The sequence below is a fragment of the Candoia aspera genome, chromosome 8, assembly GCF_035149785.1.
Source record: "Candoia aspera isolate rCanAsp1 chromosome 8, rCanAsp1.hap2, whole genome shotgun sequence".
Classification (NCBI taxonomy): Eukaryota; Metazoa; Chordata; class Lepidosauria; order Squamata; family Boidae; genus Candoia; species Candoia aspera.
This window is the reverse complement of record NC_086160.1, coordinates 32,872,622-32,896,979: the sequence shown is the minus strand read 5'-3', so window position 1 is coordinate 32,896,979 and position 24,358 is coordinate 32,872,622. Positions and strand designations below refer to the sequence as shown.

General features: G+C 36.6%; 1 protein-coding gene across 1 annotated transcript in view; it reads right to left on the bottom strand.

Annotated features, from left to right (window-relative positions):
- Window positions 1-24,358, bottom strand: part of FSTL5 (follistatin like 5) — a 392,971-nt gene that overhangs the window by 280,958 nt on the left and 87,655 nt on the right. Inside the window, exon 3 of the mRNA XM_063310578.1 lies at window positions 7,746-7,779. Coding sequence (XP_063166648.1) covers window positions 7,746-7,779 — 34 coding nt within the window. The remainder of the gene's footprint in view (window positions 1-7,745; window positions 7,780-24,358) is intronic.

Here is a 24,358-nt window from a genome sequence, read left to right as displayed (position 1 = left end):
TTGACTTATACTAGCAATCTACAACAATTGTAAAGGTCATATAATTGGAGTTCATATCCTATCACATTTTACCATGTTATGAGATAAGAGGATGTCTATTATATCTGGTGCTATTTATTATGGTTATGGAATCTTGTTAAAGTTAATGTTAAGACAGAGTATGTATAAAATACTATGTATTGAGATGAGAAATTCTAGTATCTTAACAGAAATAACAGAAATAGGGGAGTGGAATGGTAAAGAATACATATTATAGTAATTATCTTTTGTGAGCCAAATGCAACAAAATGTCATTTTAATGAGCACTTGGTGTACCATGGAATGACAATAAAAGTCTATTCTGTTCTATTCTGTTCTATTCTATTTGGAAGATAGATTTAGAATTTAGGAATTCAGGAGTGAACCAAACTGTGGCTGAAACTTCCTTATAAATAAATATTGTCACAAATCAAAGAATTATTTCTGAAAATTATTCATTGCTGGCATAATACTGCAGTTTGGTAACCACACATTGGTAATTAGTTAACATATGATTCATGTAGACAAGGAAAGTTTTTTTTAAAAAAATCATAAATCAAGGACAAAACAAATAATGTGAAAAATTATGGTGAATGTAAGAAATATTTCTGTTATAAAAATGTATAAGCCCATATTTTGAGCTGGTATATGTACAGAATTTATACCTTTCATAGTTAATACATTTTTAAAATAGATGCAATTGTCTTTAATTCCTTATGCAAAGAAATTTTAATGATCACCACTGATGAACTGTTTATCACATCCTTAAAATTACCACCAATGCTTCAGCACTGAGTCCTTTCAGATCCATTTCATCAGTTATTTAAAAGCAGACAAGCTTTCTTCTGCTTCCTACTATTACTAATCAACTTTTGTCCTATATAGATTTTTTTAAAAAAAGTTAGAATAGAGCTGGCTCTTGATCTTAGTTCTATACAGATGCCTCATATTGTTTTCAAAGAAGTGAATGACAGGCACATAGCAAGTAATTCCCATATGGCCTCTTCTTTATTTCTGGTAGATAAAGATTGGTAAAGGAACAGACGTTTGTTAATGAAATCAGAAAAGGCAAGCAATGGGTTCATAATAATGTAGAATTACATTTTTTAAACAGATCAGGAAGAAGTCACATGGTATTCTCATTGATCAATTTAAGTAAGTATACAATGAAAGGGATCTAACAATTAAGATACCTGAAGTATAATTAAAAAGCTGTCTATCAATAGGCTACTGCTCCACCTAATTTTGCCTGTGGATGGCAGAGTACATATTAATCAACACTTGTAGATCCTAAAATTATATTTGGAAGGGCAGATGAAATTGTCCTACATTTTTGGAAAGAATGTAAATGTGTACACACACACACACACACAAACACATCATTGTTTCATTAACAGGAAACCCTTCCTTTCTTGGACAGTCTTTGTTCAAACATGCCTACCAAATCACCAAAATTAATTACTTTACAAACAATAGATGAAAAAAAAATATTGGTAAGAGAAAAGGACACAAATACATTTAGAATAACCAAGTACTTGTGAATGCTAAACTGGGAAATCTAAGTAATGTTTGTCTTTTTAGTAAAGGAATTATAAAATCCAAAGATTAATTTACAAACTGAGTGACACTTACATATTTTCTAGGAATTCCAATAGCTAGACATTACAATGTGTACTCATATAAATACTGTTGTAAATGAATTTTGAGTTTATTTTTGGGGATAAATTGTTTATTATTTTTAAGATAAAGAAAAAAAATATATAGCTTCTGCCATTTTTGTTTCTGAACAATGATCTCATTGTTATTGATTATGAGTTCTGTATATTCCCCAAACTTGAATATCCCTAAAGTTGTAGCAGCTGCTTAGGACAAAGACAAGCAAGCAAATAAGTCTCCAATGTATCATTCATTATGAATCATTAGCTTCCAGAACAAATAATAAATAGCAGAGGCCAGAGTACAATCAACAATATTGTTTAAAAACCCAACATTTTTTAATGCCCAGACCACATTAAAAGAAGTTGTTTTTAGAACTGTTATCAAGACAGAGGGGGATTTAAGACATTATTTCCTTTTTGAATCTCTGTATCTGATAAATCCAAATACATCTGAGATTTCTGTAAACTTCACTGATACTCATCCATCCTCTACCTGTAAAGAGATTCAATCCACTTCAGTAATCTTATAGTATCTCTCGGATATCATTAAAGGCAGCCAAATTTGGACAATTTGTATGACATGCAGTATTTTCCACAAATCTACATTTCTGTAACATTTCTAAAACTCAAGAAAAGCTTCTCATTTCTTTTGAGAACGCTTCATAGTAGGTTCAGAGAAAAATATTTGATTTAAGAAAATATTGAAGAGCTTACAGGAAAACTGTAGTCATAACTTTCTTTTTTATGCAAATCCATTAATTCCTTGTAGGTATCAGTGCTCTGTGAGCATATGTGCTAGTTTCCATTAACTTCAGTGAGTGGAACAGCTTTGCATATCCAAAGAGACAAAAACAGTGAATTTTCCTCTATTAAAATTAATGGGGAAACTCTTGCTATGACATGTTATTACTGTGCCTTAATTTTTAAAGGGACTTGTACTTGAAATATTGAATTACAGAAATTCCACTTGGTTTTTGACAAATATATTGTCTGTCTTGTTTAGTTTTTCACAAATAGTTAAGCAGAAATAAATTAATTATTTATTAATTGTGGAGGGCTTGTCAAAGATGTTAGTTGGCTTCTCATTAGTTGTGTGTGATTTCTTCCCCATTGCTAATGTATACCAAGTCTGTTCAAGAGCTCTTATTAGAGATCAAAAATATAAGTCAAACCGCCATCACTATAAAGAAGTATGAAATTTCTTGACAAATCCTAAAAACAAAAAAAATAAGTGTATTCAGAAATATGAGAGAACAAAAAAAGACATGGAAGTATAGTTCATCTGTAATATTATCCATCCAACCATCCATCCATCCATCTGTTTTCTGCTGGATTATTGAGGTTGTCTGAGCTTGGTTTTCTTCTTGCAGTTGTTTCATTATTGATGTGGAGGAGATAAGATTTGTTGCCTGTTTATACACAGTGGCTTGTTCTACCCATTTGATTCAAAATGTGCACAATTTCATCTGGGAAAGTGTATACATTTTAGATGAACTGATGCCTAAAAATACAAGATGATTCCTAGAAGCTTTGTGACAAATTATGCATCAACAGACCTATAGAAATAAATTCCATTTATAAATTATTCAAATAATAAGTTCCATTTATAAATCATTCAAAAGGTACAGCCAGAGGTCAAAGAAAGGGCAAACAGCCTTGAGCACATCCTCCCCTTATCACACATTCATGGACCAAACCTAAATAAGAAGGAATAAATAAAATAAGAAACAATACCCTAGTGGTAGGAATTAGGTGCTATTTATAAACAGCCAACAAGCCAAATTACTCCACATCGGAACACTGATGGTGTTTTTGTAGACTGGTAATAAAATGTCTGCAAGAAATCCAACCTCAGAGAACTCAAGAGTCCACAATTCAATCCTGAGCTGCATATACAGTATCTTCCACCATCGCAATACAGTCCCTCTGTTTTGAGGCAACAAAATATTTTATCTACATTAAAACTAATATACTCAGCCTGCAAAAATCCAGATGACCACTAGAAGGCAGCAAAGATACATAAAAAAAGTATTTATTTTCCTCTTCTGGAGAGAAAAGTATTCTGTATTTTTACAGCCCAGATATGGTAGCCCTGCCTAACATTATTATGAATGCCTACAACTAATAGCAAACATTATATACTAATTCAAATGAACCAGATGAATATAATGATAAATCAGTTCAAACATCTTGTATACTTTCTTTATGAAACTGCCCAGAGTCCCCCTGATGTGAGGAGATAGATGGACAGTGACAAATTTGATAAATAAATAAATACTTTATCAGTTATTTAATATACCATTTTCCCCATAGGTATTGCTAGACCCTTCAGCAAAGGATCGTTACCTTGTTATGGTGCTGGAGCTTGAGAACCTCAATGATGCCATGAGCTAAACCATGAAGGGCCACCCAAGACGGGAAGGTCATGACAGAGAGGTCAGACTAAATGCGATCCCTGGGGAAGGTAATGGCAACCCACCCCAGTATTCTTGCCGTGAAAACTAAATGGATCAGTACAACCAGAGATATGTCGGTATACCATCGGAAGATGAGACCCCCCAGGTCGGAAGATGGTCAAAATGCTACTGGGGAGGAACAGAGGATGAGTTCAATTAGCCCCAGACGTGATGACGCAGCTAGCTCAAAGCTGAAAGGACGGCTAGCGGCCGACGGTGCAGGTGGTGAATGGCGAATCCGATGTTCTAAGGATCAACACACCATTGGAACCTGGAATGTAAGATCTATGAGCCAGGGCAAATTGGATGAGGTTATTGGTGAGGTGTCCAGATTAAAGATAGACATTTTGAGCATCAGTGAACTGAAATGGACTGGAATGGGCCACTTCACATCAAATGACCACCAGATCTACTACTGTGGACAAGAGGACTACAGAAGAAATGGATTAGCCTTCATAATTAATAGTAAAGTGCAAAAGAAGTGCTTGGATGAAATCCAAAAAAATGATAGAATGATCTCAATTCGAATTCAGAACAAGCCATCTAACATCACAGTGATCCAAATATATGCCCCAACCACAGATGCTGAAGAAGCTGGAGCAGTTCTATGAGGATCTGCAACACCTACTGGACAACAGACCTAAAAGAGATGTTATTTTCATCACGGGAGACTGGAATGCTAAGGTGGGCAGTCAAATGACACCTGGAATTACAGGTAAGCATGGCCTGGGAGAACAAAACAAAGCAGGACATAGGCTGATAGAATTTTGCCAAGACAACTCACTCTGCATAACAAACACTCTCTTCCAACAACCTAAGAGACGGCTTTATACATGGACTTCACCAGATGGACAAAACCAAAATCAGACTGACTACATCCTTTGCAGCCAAAGGTGGTGGACATCTATACAGTTGGTAAAAACAAGACCTGGAGCTGACTGTAGTTCAGATCACGAACGTCTTGCACAATTTAGGATCAGACTAAAGAGATTAGGTCAACTAATCCACAGATCAGCTAGATATGAGCTCACTAATATTCCTAAGGAATATGCATTGGAGGTGAAGAATAGATTTAAGAGACTGGACTTAGTAGATAGGGTTCCAGAAGAACTATGGACAGAAGTTCGCAACATTGTTCAGGAGGCGGCAACAAAATACATCCCAAAGAAAGAGAAAACCAAGAAGGCAAAATGGCTGTCTGCTGAGACACTAGAAGTAGCCCAAGAAAGAAGGAAAGCAAAAGGCAACAGTGATAGGGGGAGATATGCCCAATTAAATGCAAAATTCCAGAGGTTAGCCAGAAGAGATCAGGAATTATTTTTAAACAAGCAATGCACGGAAGTGGAAGAAGACAATAGAATAGGAAGGACGAGAGACCTCTTCCAGAAAATTAGAAACATCGGAGGTAAATTCCAGGCAAAAATGGGTATGATCAACAACAAAGATGGCAAGGACCTAACACAAGAAGAAGAGATCAAGAAAAGGTGGCAAGAATATACAGAAGACCTGTATAGGAAGGATAACAATATCGGGGATAGCTTTGACGGTGTGGTCAGTGAGCTAGAGCCAGACATCCTGAAGAGTGAGGTTGAATGGGCCTTAAGAAGCATTGCTAATAACAAGGCAGCAGGAGATGACGGCATCCCAGCTGAACTGTTCAAAATCTTGCAAGATGATGCTGTCAAGGTAATGCATGCTATATGTCAGCAAATTTGGAAAACACAAGAATGGCCATCCGATTGGAAAAAATCAACTTATATCCCCATACAAAAAAGGGAAAGACTAAAGAATGTTCAAACTATCGAACAGTGGCACTCATTTCACATGCCAGTAAGGTAATGGTCAAGATCCTGCAAGGTAGACTTCAGCAATTCATGGAGCGAGAATTGCCAGATGTACAAGCTGGGTTTAGAAAAGGCAGAGGAACTAGGGACCAAATTGCCAATATCCGATGGATAATGGAAAAAGCCAAGGAGTTTCAGAAAAACATCTATTTCTGTTTTATTGACTATTCTAAAACCTTTGACTGTGTGGACCATAACAAAGTGTGGCAAGTTCTTAGTGGTATGGGGATACCAAGTCATCTTGTCTGCCTCCTGAAGAATCTGTATAACGACCAAGTAGCAACAGTAAGAACAGACCACGGAACAACGGACTGGTTTAAGATTGGGAAAGGAGTATGGCAGGGCTGTATACTCTCACCCTACCTATTCAACTTGTATGCAGAACACATCATGCGACATGCTGGGCTTGAGGAATCCAAGGCTGGCGTTAAAATCGCTGGAAGAAACATTAACAATCTCAGATATGCAGATGATACCACTTTGATGGCTGAAAGCGAAGAGGAACTGAGGAGCCTTATGATGAAGGTGAAAGAAGAAAGTGCAAAAGCTGGCTTGCAGCTAAACCTGAAAAAAACCAAGATTATGGCAACCAGCTTGATTGATAACTGGCAAATAGAGGGAGAAAATGTAGAAGCAGTGAAGACTTTCCATTTCTAGGTGCGAAGATTACTGCAGATGCTGACTGCAGTCAGGAAATCAGAAGACACTTAATCCTTGGGAGAAGAGCAATGACAAATCTCGATAAAATAGCTAAGAGCAGAGACATCACACTGACAACAAAGGTCCGCATAGTTAAAGCAATGGTGTGCCCCATAGTAACATATGGCTGCGAGAGCTGGACCATAAGGAAGGCTGAGAGAAAGAAGATCGATGCTTTTGAACTGTGGTGTTGGAGGAAAATTCTGAGAGTGCCTTGGACTGCAAGAAGATCAAACCAGTCCATACTCCAGGAAATAAAGCCAGACTGCTCACTTGAGGGAATGGTATTAAAGGCAAAACTGAAATACTTTGGCCACATAATGAGAAGACAGGACACCCTGGAGAAGATGCTGATGCTAGGAAGAGTGGACGGCGAAAGGAAGAGGGGCCGACCAAGGGCAAGGTGGATGGATGATATTCTAGAGGTGACGGACTCGTCCCTGGGGGAGCTGGGGGTGTTGACGACCGACAGGAATCTCTGGCGTGGGCTGGTCCATGAAGTCATGAAGAGTCGGAAGCGACTAAATGAATAAACAATTGTTAGACCAAACTGGTTTGATCTTGTGATCATTATTTTTCTCTTAAAAATAGCAATGTAATATATAAATACACACACACACACACACACACACAATGTTTTTATTTGTTGCAGATTTGGGAAACAGATTATGCCACTGTTTATACATTATTTCATACAGATATGAAGACATCCAGGTTAGGTAAGGCTGGCATAAGAGATGGAGTGAGGCCCAGAGTCCATGCTGATAGGAGCAGTCTTTATAAATCTAAAGTAAATTGAATTAATAAAGCCAACTAATATATTCATACAGAATAAATCATAGGAGAATGTTTAAAATCCAGAAATAAAGATTTATAATTCCTTAAAAGAACTTTTCTTGGTATCTTCACACATTTCTAAGTAAAACTCACATTACTCTGAAGTACTTAAAATTTAATGCCATTATTGTAAAATTGCAATGTTCCACATTTGTCTTGTATTCATATTGATTTGAAAGGGACAGAAAGCAAACACAAATATACTTTGTGTTCCAGTTAATTATGAACATTACCTTTATTTCTTGAATTCTCTGGACTCCTTTCCTGCTGTAATTGAAAACAAAGAGAAAAGCAATAATTACTTCATTTATATTGTTTATAAGTAAATAAATACTGTTGATGAATATGTGTTTAAAAACTGCAGTATGAACTTTACTGAACTCATCAGGATTAGATAATTTTAATAATACATACAAAAACATTGGGACTGACCTAGTATGTAGAATGGTGGCTTTAAAAATACTTGAACATTCATTCATTCATTCATCCTCCTATTTGCCAAGGGATTCTGAACATCTATTTAAAAAATCAGCACTTTGTTCTGACTAACAAATTTTATTAAAAGGCATACACTTTTGTGAGCTGCATCTCCCTTCATCAGACACTCATGAAAGTTTATACCTTTTAAAACATCTGTTAGTTGGAAAAGGTGCTACCAGACTCCTGATTTTTTGCTACAATAGACTGACATGGCTCTCCTTCTACAAAGTATTCAAACATCTCTCACAGGAATGGATTTTTTATTTTATTTTATTTTATTTCTATCCCACCTTTATTATTTTTATAACTAACTCAAGGCGGCGAACATACGAAATACTCCCTCATCTTCCTATTTTCCCCACAACAACAACCTTGTGTGGTGAGTTGGGCTGAGAGAGAGGTATAAAAAGTATAAACTTTCATGAGTGTCTGATGAAGTGAGATGCAGCTCACAAAAGTGTATGCCTTTTAATAAAATTTGTTAGTCAGAACAAAGTGCTGATTTTTTAAATAGATGTTCAGAATTCCTTGGCAAATAGGATGAATGAATAAATGAATGAATGAATCTCAAGTACAGTATGTTTAAAGCCACTATTCTAAAGTACATTTACTGAAAATAGACCTCACTGAAGACCATTGGATTTACTTCTGAGAAAGAATGTAGAACATTTGTATATAATTTTATGTAGTCATTTCAGTGCAGGTTCATAATGCTAAAGGACCAGGACATATATCCAGGAAACAATGGGGAGGCAGAAGTGGGCATTTTTGTCTTTTTCTTGAATTCCCCATGCAATGACATTTCCAATTATTTGAATGGTTCTCCCCACCCCTAGCTAGATTCTGAAATACAATTTATAAAATAAACCTTACTAAAAAGCAAAGAAGATCAGAAGCTGCAAAAAAACTAACTCTTTCATTCCCTATGAGTTCAGGATCTATACAATTAAGAACATGCACTTTCTGAAATAATATCTAGTTAAGTAATAACAACTAAACTATACCCCAAAGTTAGTTTATATATCCTGAGCTTCTTTCTACTGTCTTTTTTTTATTATTTATTTTTGTAATGAATGGCTTACAGTCCTTTTCTCACATTGGCTAGCTGGATGCACCTGGACAAGACCTGAAGCAAGCACCGAAAGGGTATATAAATTATTTTATCACATTGAACTTTGACAGGTATCTTGAAAGTCTTATGGACCAAAATAATTCTGATGATGACTTATGGAGCTGAATTATGGGGTTTAAATAAAGCTACCCCACTCAAACAAATTCAAACATGCTTCCTGAGGCACATTTTAGGAACCGATAGGAACATGTCTGCCTCAGCAGTCAGAGCGGAATTAGGCTTTTATCCTCTAAATAGTTATCTAATGATTACAGTTTTTACATATTGGCTGAAGATTTAAACAATGGACCTTAATAGACTTCCTAGAATCTGCCTGATTGGACAGCTAAGTATGACGCAGCCTAATACATGGGCTTGTCAACTTTATGGTGTTATCTCACGTTTTGGGCTCTCTATTCAGCACTTATTATGCAGGGGCCCCCAAGCAAGGAAAATTATTATGCAGAGAGTTATGGATATAGGTGCCCAAACTTTTAGCCAAAAATAGATCTTTAAAGTGGTTGGCTATTAACAAAACAAATTTTCAACCTGAAAAATACCTTTCAATGAGTCTGCCCCAATCTTTAAGAAGGGCTTTTTCCAGAGCAAGATCTGAGTTGTTGGATCAAATGGCCAAATATGGACGCTTTCATAATATTCCATACTATGAGAGAACTTATATATGTGGTTCGCCTGATACTGAAAATATTTGTCATATCCTGTTTAATTGTCAACTATATGGATCTATCAGACTTAAATATCTATCTACACTATTGGAAAGAACAGCATACTGCGACCTGAATTTTAGATTGTCTTATTTTCTCCAGGGTAATAATATATTTACTGTATGCAGAACTGCTATGTTCATACTGAAGGCTGGGCCTTTAAGATCCCAATATATTGAACAAATTGGGGTACCCTGTAAAGGTGACACTCTCATCTGATTACTGCCTCTTTGTACATGATCACATATATTTTATTTATTTATTCATTCATTTATTAAATTTCTCTGCCACCCATCTCCTGCACAACGACTCTGGGTGGCTTACAAAGGACAAGAATAATATATATTTATAAAACATATAAATGCCAATACACATATAAATACAATACACATATACAAAATAAAATGTATAATATATAAAATTCAAGATGGGCAAAGATCTTATCCTTGCACCCTCATGGGGCCAACCATCCCCATGAAGAGCTGTTGCCCCTCCCATCCCAGGCCAAGTGGCACAACCATGTTTTTAATCTCTTTCAAAAGGCAGGAGAGTGGGGGCCTGTCTTAACCCAGGGGGTAGCTTGTTCCAGAGGGTGGGTGCCACAGCAGAGAAGGCCCTCCTTCTGGACTCTGCCAATCGGCAATCCCTCATAGATAGGGTCTGCAACATGCCATCTCTGCTGACTGGGTATGACGGGTCAATGTAACGGGGTTGAGGTGGTTCCTCAGGTAACCTGGACCCATGCCATGTAGGAATTTAAAGGTGATAACCAACACTTTGAATTGGACCTGGAAGAAAACCGGCACCCAATGCAGCTCACACAGCAACAGTGTTATATGTGCCCTTCTAGGGGCTCCTAAGACTGCTTGCGCGGCCGCATTTTGCACCAGCTGAATCTTACAGATACTCCTCAAGGGTAGCCCCATGTAGAGCACATTACAGTAGTCTATGCAGGAGATGACCAGGGCATGAGTGACCATTTGGAGGGACTCCCGATCCAGGAAAGGGCATAGCTAGTGCACAATACGAAGTTGTGCAAAGGCTCCCCTGGCCCTGACTGCCACCTGCTCTTCAAGCAGGAGTTGTGAGTCCAGTAGGACTCCCAAGTTCCACACCAGGTCTGTCTGGGGCAGTGCAACCCCATCCAGAGCCAAAGATGGCAAATTCCCAGATGCCCGGAAGCCCCCAACCCACAGCCACTCCATCTTACCAGAGTTCAGCTGAAACCTGTTGTTCCCCATCCAGATGCCTACAGCCTCCAGACACCAAGAGAGGGTGGACACAGCATCACTTATGTCACCCGGAATGGAGATGTATAATTGAGTATCATCAGCATTTTGATGATACCTCACCCCATGGCATTGGATGATCTCAACCAGCAGTTTCTTGCAGATGTTAAAAAGGAGCGGAGAGAGCACTGAGCCTTGTGGCACCCCACAAAGGAAAGGCCGCAGGCTGGATCTCTTACTCCCTATCAAAACCAATTAGGACTGGCCCTAGAGGAAGGAGGTGAACCAGCGCAAAACTGCACCACCCACCCCCAACTCCCTGAGCTGCCCCAAAAGGATACCATGGTTGATGGTATTGAAAGCTGCTGAGAGGTCAAGAAGAGCCAGAATGGATGCACTGCCCCCATCCCGCTCCTGCCAGAGATCATCCATAAGTGTGACCAAGGCTGTTTCTGTCCCATATCAAGGCCTGAAACCTGACTGAAAGGGGTCCAGATCATCCGTTTAAATATATAAGTATTTTGTTTTATTTTGTTTTATTATTGTATCCCTTCCTATTATTTGATTATGCTTTGTTTATATTTTAATTTTTCTTGCTGTATTGATAAGGTCAATTCGACTAATCAATAAAATGAAATGAAATGGTTGCACCTGGACTGTATTTACAAAACAGCTCTGTCTGGCCACAGACTATTTTCTGCCTTATCAGCTCTATATGTATCTAATGAAAACACAAACAATAGGGCAGGTAGTATATGAGTGATTTGGGACTTTTCATCAGCATTTCCTAGGGAAAATAATATTGTCCAAGAACTATTGTATTAGCTTGATTGAGATCTCTAGAAGCCACACTTTGGCTCTACCCTGAATCTATTTTTAAATCCCCATAATTCATATTATTGAAATTCAAAGGAAACCACTAAAATGAGAAGCAATTTACCATAAATGTTCAGAGTAAACCAATACAAAAGAAGTGCTGGAAATACATAAAATGTCACATATATACACAACCTGAAACCACACCCATAAATAATGGATCTGCCAAACTGTATGATATCTGAGTTTTATTCCATTTACTTTGTCTTTGCCTCCACTCTAACAACAATGTTTTTACACATCGTTGGTTCCCCATAATAATCTGGGCTGATATGATACTTTTAACCATTAATGAACCATACATGCTGCATTACACTGAATTAAAACATGATTAGTTAGTTACCTTGTGGTTTGGTATTTTATTTAAATCCAGCCATTATTTTCCAGAAAAACAAAAACAAAAACAAAAATTTGCAGATTCTAAATATAAAGCAGCGCCACCATGATATTTAATGGTTATAAATATTTGGGGAAAAAACTTATTTCAAGGACTGTTTTTTTTTTTTTTAATATGATCCTCCACTTTGCTCAACATCTATTAATTAGCCCTAGGTTTCTAAAGAACAAAAGGCAGTCATATGAGCAAGCTCTTTCTTGATTGCAGCACAATGGTTTTAGAAAGCAATCCTTGAAAACATTCTGTTCCTCAAGCTCATTGTTGCTTGTCACAGATAATCTTAATCTTTAATCTAAAATCTTGTCTGCTGTTCAAATTGTATTTTGCTGGGTAGCTGTTACAGCCAGCAGTAAACATTTAACTAAAATTATCATTCAAAGGTTTCCTTTCATTTAGTATTTCATTGTAATAAATAACATTATTATTGAATGTTTATCTTGTAGTTGATCATTTTAAAAATTCACTGATGTTAGAGGTATGATCCTCTGTAAAAGCAACAGCAAAGTCTCACTGGCCTGATGTATTGGAAGTAGAAAGAAATGTTTAAGAGAAAATTACTATTCAGTGATTCCATTTTCATTTGGTATTTTATTATGAATATTTATATTGTAAACCACCCTGATCCTTCACAATATAAGATTTGATTTTTTAAAAAAATCCTAAATGAATCAAAGTTAAACAGAAAAGTTGACTAAGTATCCAAAAGACTTGCAAAGTATACTGATTAATCTTGCATGTCATCTATCTTACACACCCTTACCCATGCCCTTATCACAGTGTAAACCTAAAGTTGACAACTCATTTGCTCATTCATTTACATTTCCATCCCTCTGTGACACACATCTTATTAGTAACCAGGCAACCATGAGATTATTATTTCTCACTGAAACATAAACTGACATCATATTGTATTCTTCAAGTTTAATTTCTAGGCATATTTTACTTTGATAGACAAGCCAATTCTATATGAAATAGAATACTATGTTGTTATAAGAATCTGGAAGTACATATGAAGTACAAGTCATGTGAAGTTGTGAATCATTCTGTTGGTGCACAGCAATTTTAACACAGAGACTGTCACTCTAATACTCCTCTTTACCCTATGCTTTCCATAGAAGTAAATTCTGCTGCTTTGCCACTTGCATTCAATATAGTAATACAAAAATCAGTCAACTTAACATCCATAACACAGTGCATGGTTTCAGCTCTGCTTTTTGAAAAGAAGTTGATTATTATGACTGAAAATAAAACTAGCAATTACTCTGCTTGTAAGGTTTTTTTTTTTTTAATTGCTTTAATGTTACTTTATGTTGCAACTTACTTTGAGCTTATTATAAAAACAAAATCTAGATGTTTAAAATAAATCAATAAAGATTTCAGGCAAGAGTTTGGTCTAAAGTTTGGGAACATAGAGTTCAGTCTTTTCAATATCTTATCTGATTTAGCATTTGTTATTAGTTTGTTCATAGTAAGCCCACTGTAGGTTTTTGGCTGTTGTTCCATAAATTTGCAATGGCAATAAAATAACATGAAACACACTTATAACACATAAATACATATTATATATTAAAAAAAAATCCCTTCTCATCCATATGGGTGGTATGTGTCTTCCTCAACCTCAGGTCCTCTTCCAGAGGCCTGGAGTTTCTGGGTTCTGCGCAGTATCTTAGCTGCTCCTAGCACTGCAGTCTTCTGGACAGAAGGCTCTGATGCTGTTCCTGGGATCTGTTGGAGCCACACTCCCAGCTTAGGAGTCACAGCCCTGAGTATTCCTACCACCACTGGGATCACTTTGGCCTTTACTTTCCACATCCTCTCTAGTTCCTCCTTCAGGCCCTGGTACTTCTCCAGCTTCTGATACTCCTTCTTTCTGATGTTGCTATCACTTGGAACTGCTACATCTATCACCTCTGCTGTCTTCTGGTCCTTGTCCACTACCACAATGTCTGTGGTAGTATCTGCCTGTTTGTCTGGATCTGGAAGTCCTACAGGATCTTAACCCTGTTATTCTCCATGACCTTCTTCAGAATCTTCCATCTGGACTTGGAGGATCTAGCTCATACACTGTGCGGATGTTCCTGTACATAATGCCAGCTTCTTCGTTGCGCTGTTCAGTATATGCTGTTCCTGCCCGCATCTTACACCCCACCACTATGTGTTGAACTGTCTCTGAGGCCTCTCTGCACAGTCTATACCTTGGGTCCTCTCTAGTGCGGTAGACCCCTGCCTCTATGGATCTAGTGCTTGATATATATAGAGGTATAGATATGCCAATATATGCATCAATTATATATAAGAATTTATATTTTATATACAATTTAAATATTTTTCTATATTTTACATTTCATATTTATATTTCTGTGATGTATTTGTTTTTATGTATTTAATTTCTTGTATTTTTAATTTCTTGTTATTTTAACTGAATTGTAAACTGCCCAGAGTCACTTGTGAGATGGGTGGTGCAGAAATATGAGAAATAAATAAATAAATAAAATCCATTTTATACAAAAATATAAAATGGAATAAAAATATCAGTAGGAATCTGTTAGCATCTTTTCTAACTACAAATATTATTCAAAGGCATAAGCTTTTTAATAAAAAATTGTTAGTTGGGAACGTTGTTACCTGACTCCTGGGTTTTTTTTTGCCACTACAGATTGGCATAGCTATTCTCCTACTATATCTACAAAAAATCCTTTCCTAAACTATTACACCACGTCCTATTTATTTTTTTCACACATTTGGCATAGGTTAAAACAGGCTGTACACATGCAAGTCTAGCTTGCTATGTTATAAATAATAATTTAAAAAAACACCAGAAACTGCCTGAGTTTCTCAAATAGTATTAAAGCTCACACCTTATCCTAAACCATGTGTTGCTTTAACTATGATTTTGTATATATCTCAAAGTGGCTAGGCATTTACATTGGACAAAGCCATAATGTGGCTTGGTTTTGGCTTATACAAAACCTGAACATGGTTTACAAACCATTGTATTTGTGAATACAGAGGTTGCAATTTATTTAACAACTTACGGTAAGAAAATAATTACTAAGCAAAATGCACAAAGCCATGTTACAGTACATGGTGAACCTATCCACTTTGCACAATGTATGGACACATTTCAATTATGGCTTAGTTATATAGTAATTGTGATTTACAGCTATGGCATAGTTAAAAAAAAAGTAAAAATCATGATTTACTGAGCTGGATAAGACCAGCCAACTAACTCATAAGTCATTATTTTTAACCCAAAATTTTGGGTTCATACAACAAATACACACAAAATCAAACATTATAATAGCTTATCATGCTGAGTGAACCAAATCAGTGAGTAATATGAAAAATATGCTACCTTTTCTATTCTATTTTTCTGGAATAGTTGCACCATGAGCTACTATCTAGAATCTTTCCCCCTCTATGTTGGAGTACTTCCAACTGTATTGAATATAACACTTCTATATAGATGCATATAAGATACAGCTGTAAAATATAATCAAGATTAGGCAGCAACTTCTGCACACTTTATATAATTTTAGCAGATGTGTTACAGGAATGCTTCAGGTGATGAGGTTTTATTTATTTTGAATTCAATGATAAGAAAAGCTGTTTCTTTTAAATATCTGCCTGAGAGATAGAAATCAAAGAATATGAAGCTGTCAGAAGGTGGAAAACATGCAATCCATAGTTCATGAACAAGTTATTTACTCATATTTACTTATAAACGAGCTTGTGAAAAATTTGAATACACAGTTATCCATCTTTGGTCCTGGGAAGCATATCAAAAGGAATTAGCTGGTCATTGTATTTATTTATTTATGACATTTCTTCACAGCCCATCTCAACAAATGACTCTGGGTGGTTTACAAGTGAATTAAGACGATAAAAGAATAATGAGCAGTCTACAGTATAACTATAAAAGCGGAAAATTTAGAAGTAGATTCTTTCTTTCTTTCTTTCTTTCTTTCTTTCTTTCTTTCTTTCTTTCTTTCTTTCTTTCTTTCTTTCTTTCTCCAATTTGTCCCCATCCATCTCCTCCCATTGGGGGACTCTGGGTGGTTTACAACAATCAATTAAAACAACAATCACAAATATACAATATAAAAATACAATAATAAATAATATAAATAAAAGTAAAGATAAAAAGTCCAAGTGGTGAAAGAATCTAAAACAATCCATGTGTGGGAGGAGTGGTATAGCAGCCAACCCCATGTAGCTCTATTCCCCTCTCCACCCCAAGCAAGGCAGCAGAACCAGGTCTTCAGACTCCTCCGAAAGGCCAGGAGCGATGGGGCCAATCTCATCTCCGGGGCAGCATGTTTCACAGGGCAGGAGCTACTGCAGAGAAGGCCCGCTTCCTGGATCCCTCCAAATGACATTGTCTTAAAGACGGGGTCCGCAGCATGCCCTCTCTGCACGATCGGGTGGGATGGGCTGATGTAATGGGGAAGAGGCGGTCCCTCAGGTAACCTGGCTCCATGCCATGTAGGGCTTTAACGGTAATAACCAACACCTTGAATTGGACCTGGAAGCAAACTGGTACCCAATGCAGCTCGCACAGCAGCGGTGTTACATGTGCCCTTCTAGGGGCACCAAAAACAGCTCGTGCGGCTGCATTCTGGACCAGCTGAAGCTTCTGGATACTTTTCAAGGGTAGCCCCATGTAGAGTGCATTGCATTAGTCTATATGAGAGATAACAAGGTTATGAGTGACTGTTTGAAGGGCCTCCCGATCCAGGAAGGGGTGTAACTGGTGCATAGCACATAGCTGCACAAAGACTCTCCTGGCCACGGCTGCCACCTGCTCTTTGAGCAGGAGCCATGAATCCAGGAGGACCCCCAAGTTATGCACTGGGTCTGTCTGGGGCAGTGCAACCCCATCCAGAACCAGAGATGTTAATGTCCTGGATACAGAAGAACCATTAACTCACAGTCACTCAGTCTTACCAGGGTTCAGTTGAAGCCTGTTGTTCCAGGCCCCACAGCCCCCAGACACTCAGAGAGGGTAGTCATGGCATCACTTACTTCACCCGGAATGGCGATATACAATTGAGTATCATCAGCATACTGATGATACCTCATACCATGGTGACAGATGATCTTGCCCAGCAGTTTCATGTAGATGTTAAAAAGGAGAGGAGAGAGTACTGATCCCTGTGGCACCCCACAAAGAAGGGGCCGTGGGGCCAATTATCCTACTGGCATCTACCTACAAACCCGCCTTAATCTTTCTTCCTCTCATACCAAATCTAGTAATAATACATTTTTATTGTGGTATTTGCTAACCAGCTTCTTTCAGTTAGCTGAACAAAATGACCAGAGCTAATTCTATGTATTTATACATTAGGCTGGCTATATAAAAATAACCAGAAATAATAATAAAAGCACATTATTCAACATTGTTGAAGATAAGAAAAGAAACACATAAATTACTGTGTGATAAATCTCTAAGTCAGGGATGAAAAACCTGTAGCTTCAGATGTGGCTCACCTGTTGTTTCTCCACCTTGGCAGCTTTAAGATGTGTGGACTTCAGCTCCCAGAATTCCCCAGCCAGCAAGTCCACACGTCTTAAAGTTGCCAAGGTTGGGAAATGCTGGGATAAACTATAATTCCCAGCAGCCCACTGGCAATTATATGGGATGGTGGGGTGAGTGGGGAGGGAGTTAGATTCCATTCTGTCTCTACTTTAAGAAAATAAGGTTTTCCAATCACACATGATTGTATTGTTGATCATAGTGGGTAATCTGTAGGACAAACAAACAGGCTTTCTCATTTTACACCTTTAATGACTATAACATTTCTGGCTAGCATTAGGTTAAATTCTCCAAGACTTTCTTCAAGATTTTCTGGTGATCCTCCCAAGAAATTTAGGGGAAAAAGAAATAGGAATAATTGGTCTAAGCCATCCTGAATGTCATAGAAAATTAAACCTGATGCTTTTCTCACTTTCAATCAAAAAGGGGTAAGAAAAACATTTTTTCCCCTCTTCCACACACATCTTTTTTGCCTCCTCTGTTTTCAGAAAAGATAATACAACAAAGAGAAATCTTTCTCTAGTAGAACATACCCCAGACCAAAAACAGTAGAAAAAATAACACACTGTCACATTGCCTCTGTATACACAATATATTTACCAATAGCTAAGTCAACCACATTTTCTCAATAGCTGCATATTCTGGATGCGCACAATACATTGACTCATTAATTAAGCACATAGGTTATATCCACGTAAGACATTAGGTAGTTAGATAGCTTGCAGCTCAGTGTCTCATGCAGACACAGACAGTGTCTATCTCGGAAGGCCAAAGCTGCCACTGCAACACCTGCCACTGCCGCCCAATTCTTCCCACAGAAAGATGGCATTACTTTTTTGTACTATTACACTTTCTAACAAAATGTATTTTCAAACAAGGACTCTTTGAAAGAATTTTCACAGCAATTTCTAGCATTTAAGTTATAATTATTGAGTTTTAATAACTCTGATCACAAATTACAATAGTTTGGAGTGGTCCACATTGTTAGTTGCCCCCCCCCTCAAAACTTCTACCTGTTTTAACTCTTCCTGTCATATAATTATTAGATACTGAGCCTTTGTCACTTAAAGAGGTGCAGGTCATCTTGTATCATCAGAGTTAATTGATGGTTAGCCTAGTGTAAATGAAATCAGAAATGGCTCCTCAAAGCTCCAAATTAATGTTTCAGCTCCTTAATTTCTATTTTGGTCTGAAGAACATCCTCAGATCTATCTTACTAGTATAGATTTTATCAGACCCACTTTAGTTAAGTCCTGCTCAGTATTTAAAACAAGCAGAAGAATGTGAATGGATTATGATCCATTGCCAATCAAACTCTGTTTAATGAAAGGAATTGTTTAAACTAAGTCTGCCTAATTTAATATAGTAGATTTTCCCTTTCACTTGGCAAAGCCAAATTAATAAGGTTTTACAATGTAAGGAAAACAATATTCTAGAGGAAAATTGATTAATTGTCTTATTGTACTATAATCTTTGGATTTCATTTATAAAAGTAAGATACTTGTAAATATTTCTAAAGACATTAATTTTATCTATTGTTTACTTAGGGATGTTTCTAGCACCTATTCATAATATATATGACTTGGGGGTTGTGTGGGAAAGCGTTACCATGGGATATGAACCCAGGCATTGCAATTTCTAACCATGCTTTATGATCTTAATAGTATGGGAAAAATACTATAGTTCATTGTACAAAGCATGGTAAACATAAATTATGGCATAGTGTGATTTGTTAATTCAGGCATATGGCATATAATAGTTGTGGATGTGGATGTGTGTATTAATTATCTGTGTGTGTATATATATACTATGTGTGTGTGTGTGCATGTAGTGTGTGTGGTTTGTGTGTATATATATACTATGTATGTATGTATGTATGTGTGTGTGTGTGTGTATGTAGTGTGTGTGTTGTGTTGTGTGTGTGTGTGTGTTGTGTGTATGGTGTTGTGTGTGTGTATATTGTGTGTGTATACTATATATATATATATATATATATATATATATAGTGTGTGTGTGTATACTATAGCTATCTATCTATCTATCTATCTATCTATCTATCTATCTATAGTGTGTTTGTGTGTTTGTGTGTATAGTGTGTTTGTGTGTGTATAGGGTGTGTATGTATGTGTGTGTGTGTATAGTGTGTGTGTGTGTATATATATTGTGTGTGTGTATACTATAGCTATCTATCTATCTGTAGTGTGTTTGTGTGTGTGTGTATAGGGTGTGTATGTATGTCTGTGTGTGTGTGTGTATAGGGTGTGTGTGTGTGTAGTGTGTGTGTGTGTGTGTGTGTACACACACACATACACAAACACACAGAGTGTCTGTGTGTGTGTGTGTGTGTGTGTGTATATTCATTCCATCTCTATTGGCTTGAGTCAGTCCACTGCACGATGAAGGCCTCTTCACTTAAGGTTATGGACCACAGTTTAACAAACTGGTTCAGCGTACATTGGTACTGTAGACTGAGAGAGAATTACTGAGAATTACTGGCCCAAAGTCATAGCCAGCTTCCATGCCTAAGAGAAGACTAGAACTTGGGTATCCCTGCTCTTTGTCTAGCACTATATCACACTGGTTCTCATATCTATATAACTATATATTTCTCTATTTAAAAAATCTGAAATTGCTATTAATTGCTGTAGTCCCTCAGGAATTAGCACCAATGCTTCTCTTAAGTATCTTAAACAGATTAGAATTCTGACTAACCAGACAAATTATTATCAAAGGAATTGCACTGTGTTACATCATGCTGTGTTTCATCATCTTCCATCAGCCAAAAGCAATAAGGAATAGCAATTTATGACATATTAGAACTGAAAAGAAGACTCTTTTGTTCATCAGGCAGGCTGTATTCATTCCTGACTTTTCAGTGCCCTGTCAGTGAAAAGGAAAAAAATAAAAATTGTCTACAAGGTTTGTGATGAGAAGAGATTCTGGATGGATGGCCACACAAATTGCTATTTTGGTTTATTCCAAGCTTTGACTTGCAATATATCTAACCTGACACTGTAAAAATAGAACAAAATTAATTGTATTTTTAGTGATTTAGCAGGAGTAAAAATATAATCATTCTGTATTGTATACAGGTTACTATCCAGAGCACAATTACTTGGAAATAAGTTACTTTAAATCAAAGGAAATCACCTCCATGGATTGGGGCCATGCTGGCAGATTTCACTTAATGATGCATTCTATGTATTTTAGGATAGTTTATATATATTAACATTATCACCAAGCAGCAGTGTTCTGCTAAAAGAATACCAAAGGCATGGCTTATTTTTCTTCCTTTAAAAATATATGCAACCTCTTGGCATTAAAAAAAGAAATAATCAGAGTTTCAAGGGATATTTCACAGTGATTAAAGCCACATTCTTTCATAGAGATGGCTGCTTTGAAGACATCTCATATCGTCAGTAAACATTTGAACAAGGGAACACTGAATTGTTCTTAGCTAATTGTAATAAGCAATGTCTTCAATATTTGTTTAAATTCAGAATTGTGCTATGTATACTACACCGTCATATCATCTCCTAAAATCTAAGTATGGAAATATCTTTTCTTGAAGATAATAATGGTAGAATCCATATACTTAGCAAGGTGTAATATTAATTAGCAAATCCTATAGTTCATTTTAGACATGCAGATGAATTATTAGAATGTTACTGACATAAATAACTGGTTAAAAGGAAATTAGTGGAAGATGATAACAAACTTATTTTGTTGATTAACATACTTATAATATGTTATAATAATAAAAGCCAGTTGTCAACCATATTTTATTTATTATTAAAATTTAATTATTAAAATTTAATTACTATGCTATAGTTATGATGCAAAAAATAAATTTTCGTGATCATTAAATTTTATTATTTTTTCTAGAATTTACATTACTAACTTTATAACGAAAATGCTCTAAATTTTATCCTAGTTCTGCAAGTGAGAAATACAAATGGAGCACTGAGCATAGATGTCATTACTGGATAAGGAAATGCATAGCTTGTTTACAGAAGTCCATTTAAATTTTCTTCTTGGGCATCCAAAGCACTGTAGTATAAACTTGCATAGGCCAATACCTATTTCATCATGACTAATGTCAGGTAGTAAGTTATAAATACATTAAATACATAATACATTATAATTAAAAGTGAAGCTGCAATACTGTATATAAATATATTACATACACAGTAGTGTTATAATTAAAAGTGAAGCTGAAAGATACAGCAGTGTAACATAAGTTTTTTACCTTGGACAGGACAAATGCAAATGAGAATTAATCAAAAGTAGAAGAATATCCAATCAGATTACATCAAAATCACCTTCCAATGGTAGTGAATCAGTGAAGCAAGGTGAACAGTGTATATATGCTTAACAATAGACGCTTACTTTCTGTGTTAAGCTTTCAAGCCTTTATTTATCTCATGTCAGATAATACAAATTTTGCATATGAAGTCCAATAACAGCTTCAAAATCTTGTTACTATTTTCTTTTTTTTGCCATTTTGTATTGCATTTTTACTGAATAGTCAGTACTGAAAGTATTGCATTTTTACTGAATATTCAGAAAAAATCATTCACTGATACAGATGTGTATTCACATCCATCTTGCAGTGAAAATAAAATAACTGAGGCTATATACTGTACCTTTTGATGTGGCAGTATAATTGATACACAGAGAGCTGGAAAGTACCTCCAATGCTTGTGTGTTTGTGTGTGTTAATCTGGAGACTTAAATATGCAGTAACAATGCAGATTTGCACCTTTTATTATTATAGAAAAACTAGAATCTCCACTCATTCATACATTAAATCATACATACCCAACTCAAAAGCTTGCTGGCCAGAAGAATTAAGGCAGAATACCTACCATGCATAAGATTTTGTTTTGTGTGATGGCTCCAAAAAACCATATCTCCCATACATTTTTATATTTTCCAACAAAGTCCATCAATAGACTTATTCTTACCTGTAACCAGGGCATACTGTTTTTAAATGAATGTCCTTATGATTTCACCCTTCATCTCATCCCCAGACCACTCTGAAAGCAGTACATATTTGTCCTTTTCCCCTCTTCTCTCAATGTAAGACCTGTAGAATGAATTATATACAACACCTCTTTGGCAATACTGTTGGTGACAGAGGGGCTGAAATTTGTCTAACTCATATTGGTGAGTTGGTTGGCACTGCCCTCTATAGTCATTTTGGCTTGGGCTGGATGAAAGACCAGACACAGCTGTGGGAATGGGAAAAGGAGCCTCAGAAGGAATTTTTGAATCAATACGGAATGAAGCTCCATCAAGCTTAGTGTGTGTGCATAGGACTGCATTACATGGGAAGGAAATTTGCCCTCTCGATCAGGAAATGTTTCAACCGCTGAAGCCCCTTTACCATAAAATTTAAAGGGACTTGCTCTTGCCTAATAACTTATTTGGAAGGCACTGTTAATAATTATAGTCCCAGCAGCACAGTTGGAACCAAACAGGCTGATTTGCAGTTTGTGATTGTTTGTGGGTTGCTATATTTATTCATTTCCAGTGGCTATAACTATAGCAGTCTGGAGTGAGCCATTTGTCCCTTTCAGCCAAGGTGGTATTCAAAACAACAACAATATCAAATAGTGCACCATTTCTCCTCTTTCTCTTCAGCAATTAGTCTACATGACCAAAATAACTGGGAGTTTTTTCAAAGTGATGTTCCAAAGACTTTCTCACAATCATTTGGCCCTCATTTTTAATATTCTGCATTAGCAGTGCTTACAAAGATGTTCTCTTTCTCTTTACTGCTCTTTTATCTCTTTCACACCACAGATTTGAAGGCAATCATTTGAAAACTATTTTCAAACATGGGATTAGTGGTACTTTAGAACAACAATATTCCAGAATATAACTACTTTAAAACTTTTGAAGACCTGTGCAAACAGTTGTGCAAAATCATTGCAAGTTTGACAACTGCTGAATCCACCAGTCTAGCCACCTATTAAAACTCACTACCTCCTTCCCAATTCCAGCACCATGTTAAGAAGGATAATTAGTGGATACTTTTCTTGCCAGCTATTGATGTCTGGTGAGAAGGCAAGAGAATAAAACAGAGGAAGTCACCTGTTACTTCCCTTAACTGGTCCCACATTCAAACTGTAAGGTAGCACCATTCCCATTCACCCTCACTGAAGTAAAAGATGGTTCAGCATTCAGGACAGTGGAAAGTATGCCGAAATACTTTTCTGCTACTTCAAGGCCTGGAGGAAAGCACTTTAATTCAGATGTGAAGAAGAGTCCAACATTTAACCAGATCCATGTTGGTACTTTTCTCACTCCTGATACTTTTCTACCAGAATGCCATTCCCTCATCCAGTTCACATGGCAACTATTATAACTATTATTCAGCTTTAACCCCACTCCTTCATTATTAAAAACATAGCCATTGTGAGAGCCGGCTACAGCAGCAAATTCTATATGAATACTTTGAGAGTTAGGATAAATAAAAGAAGGAAG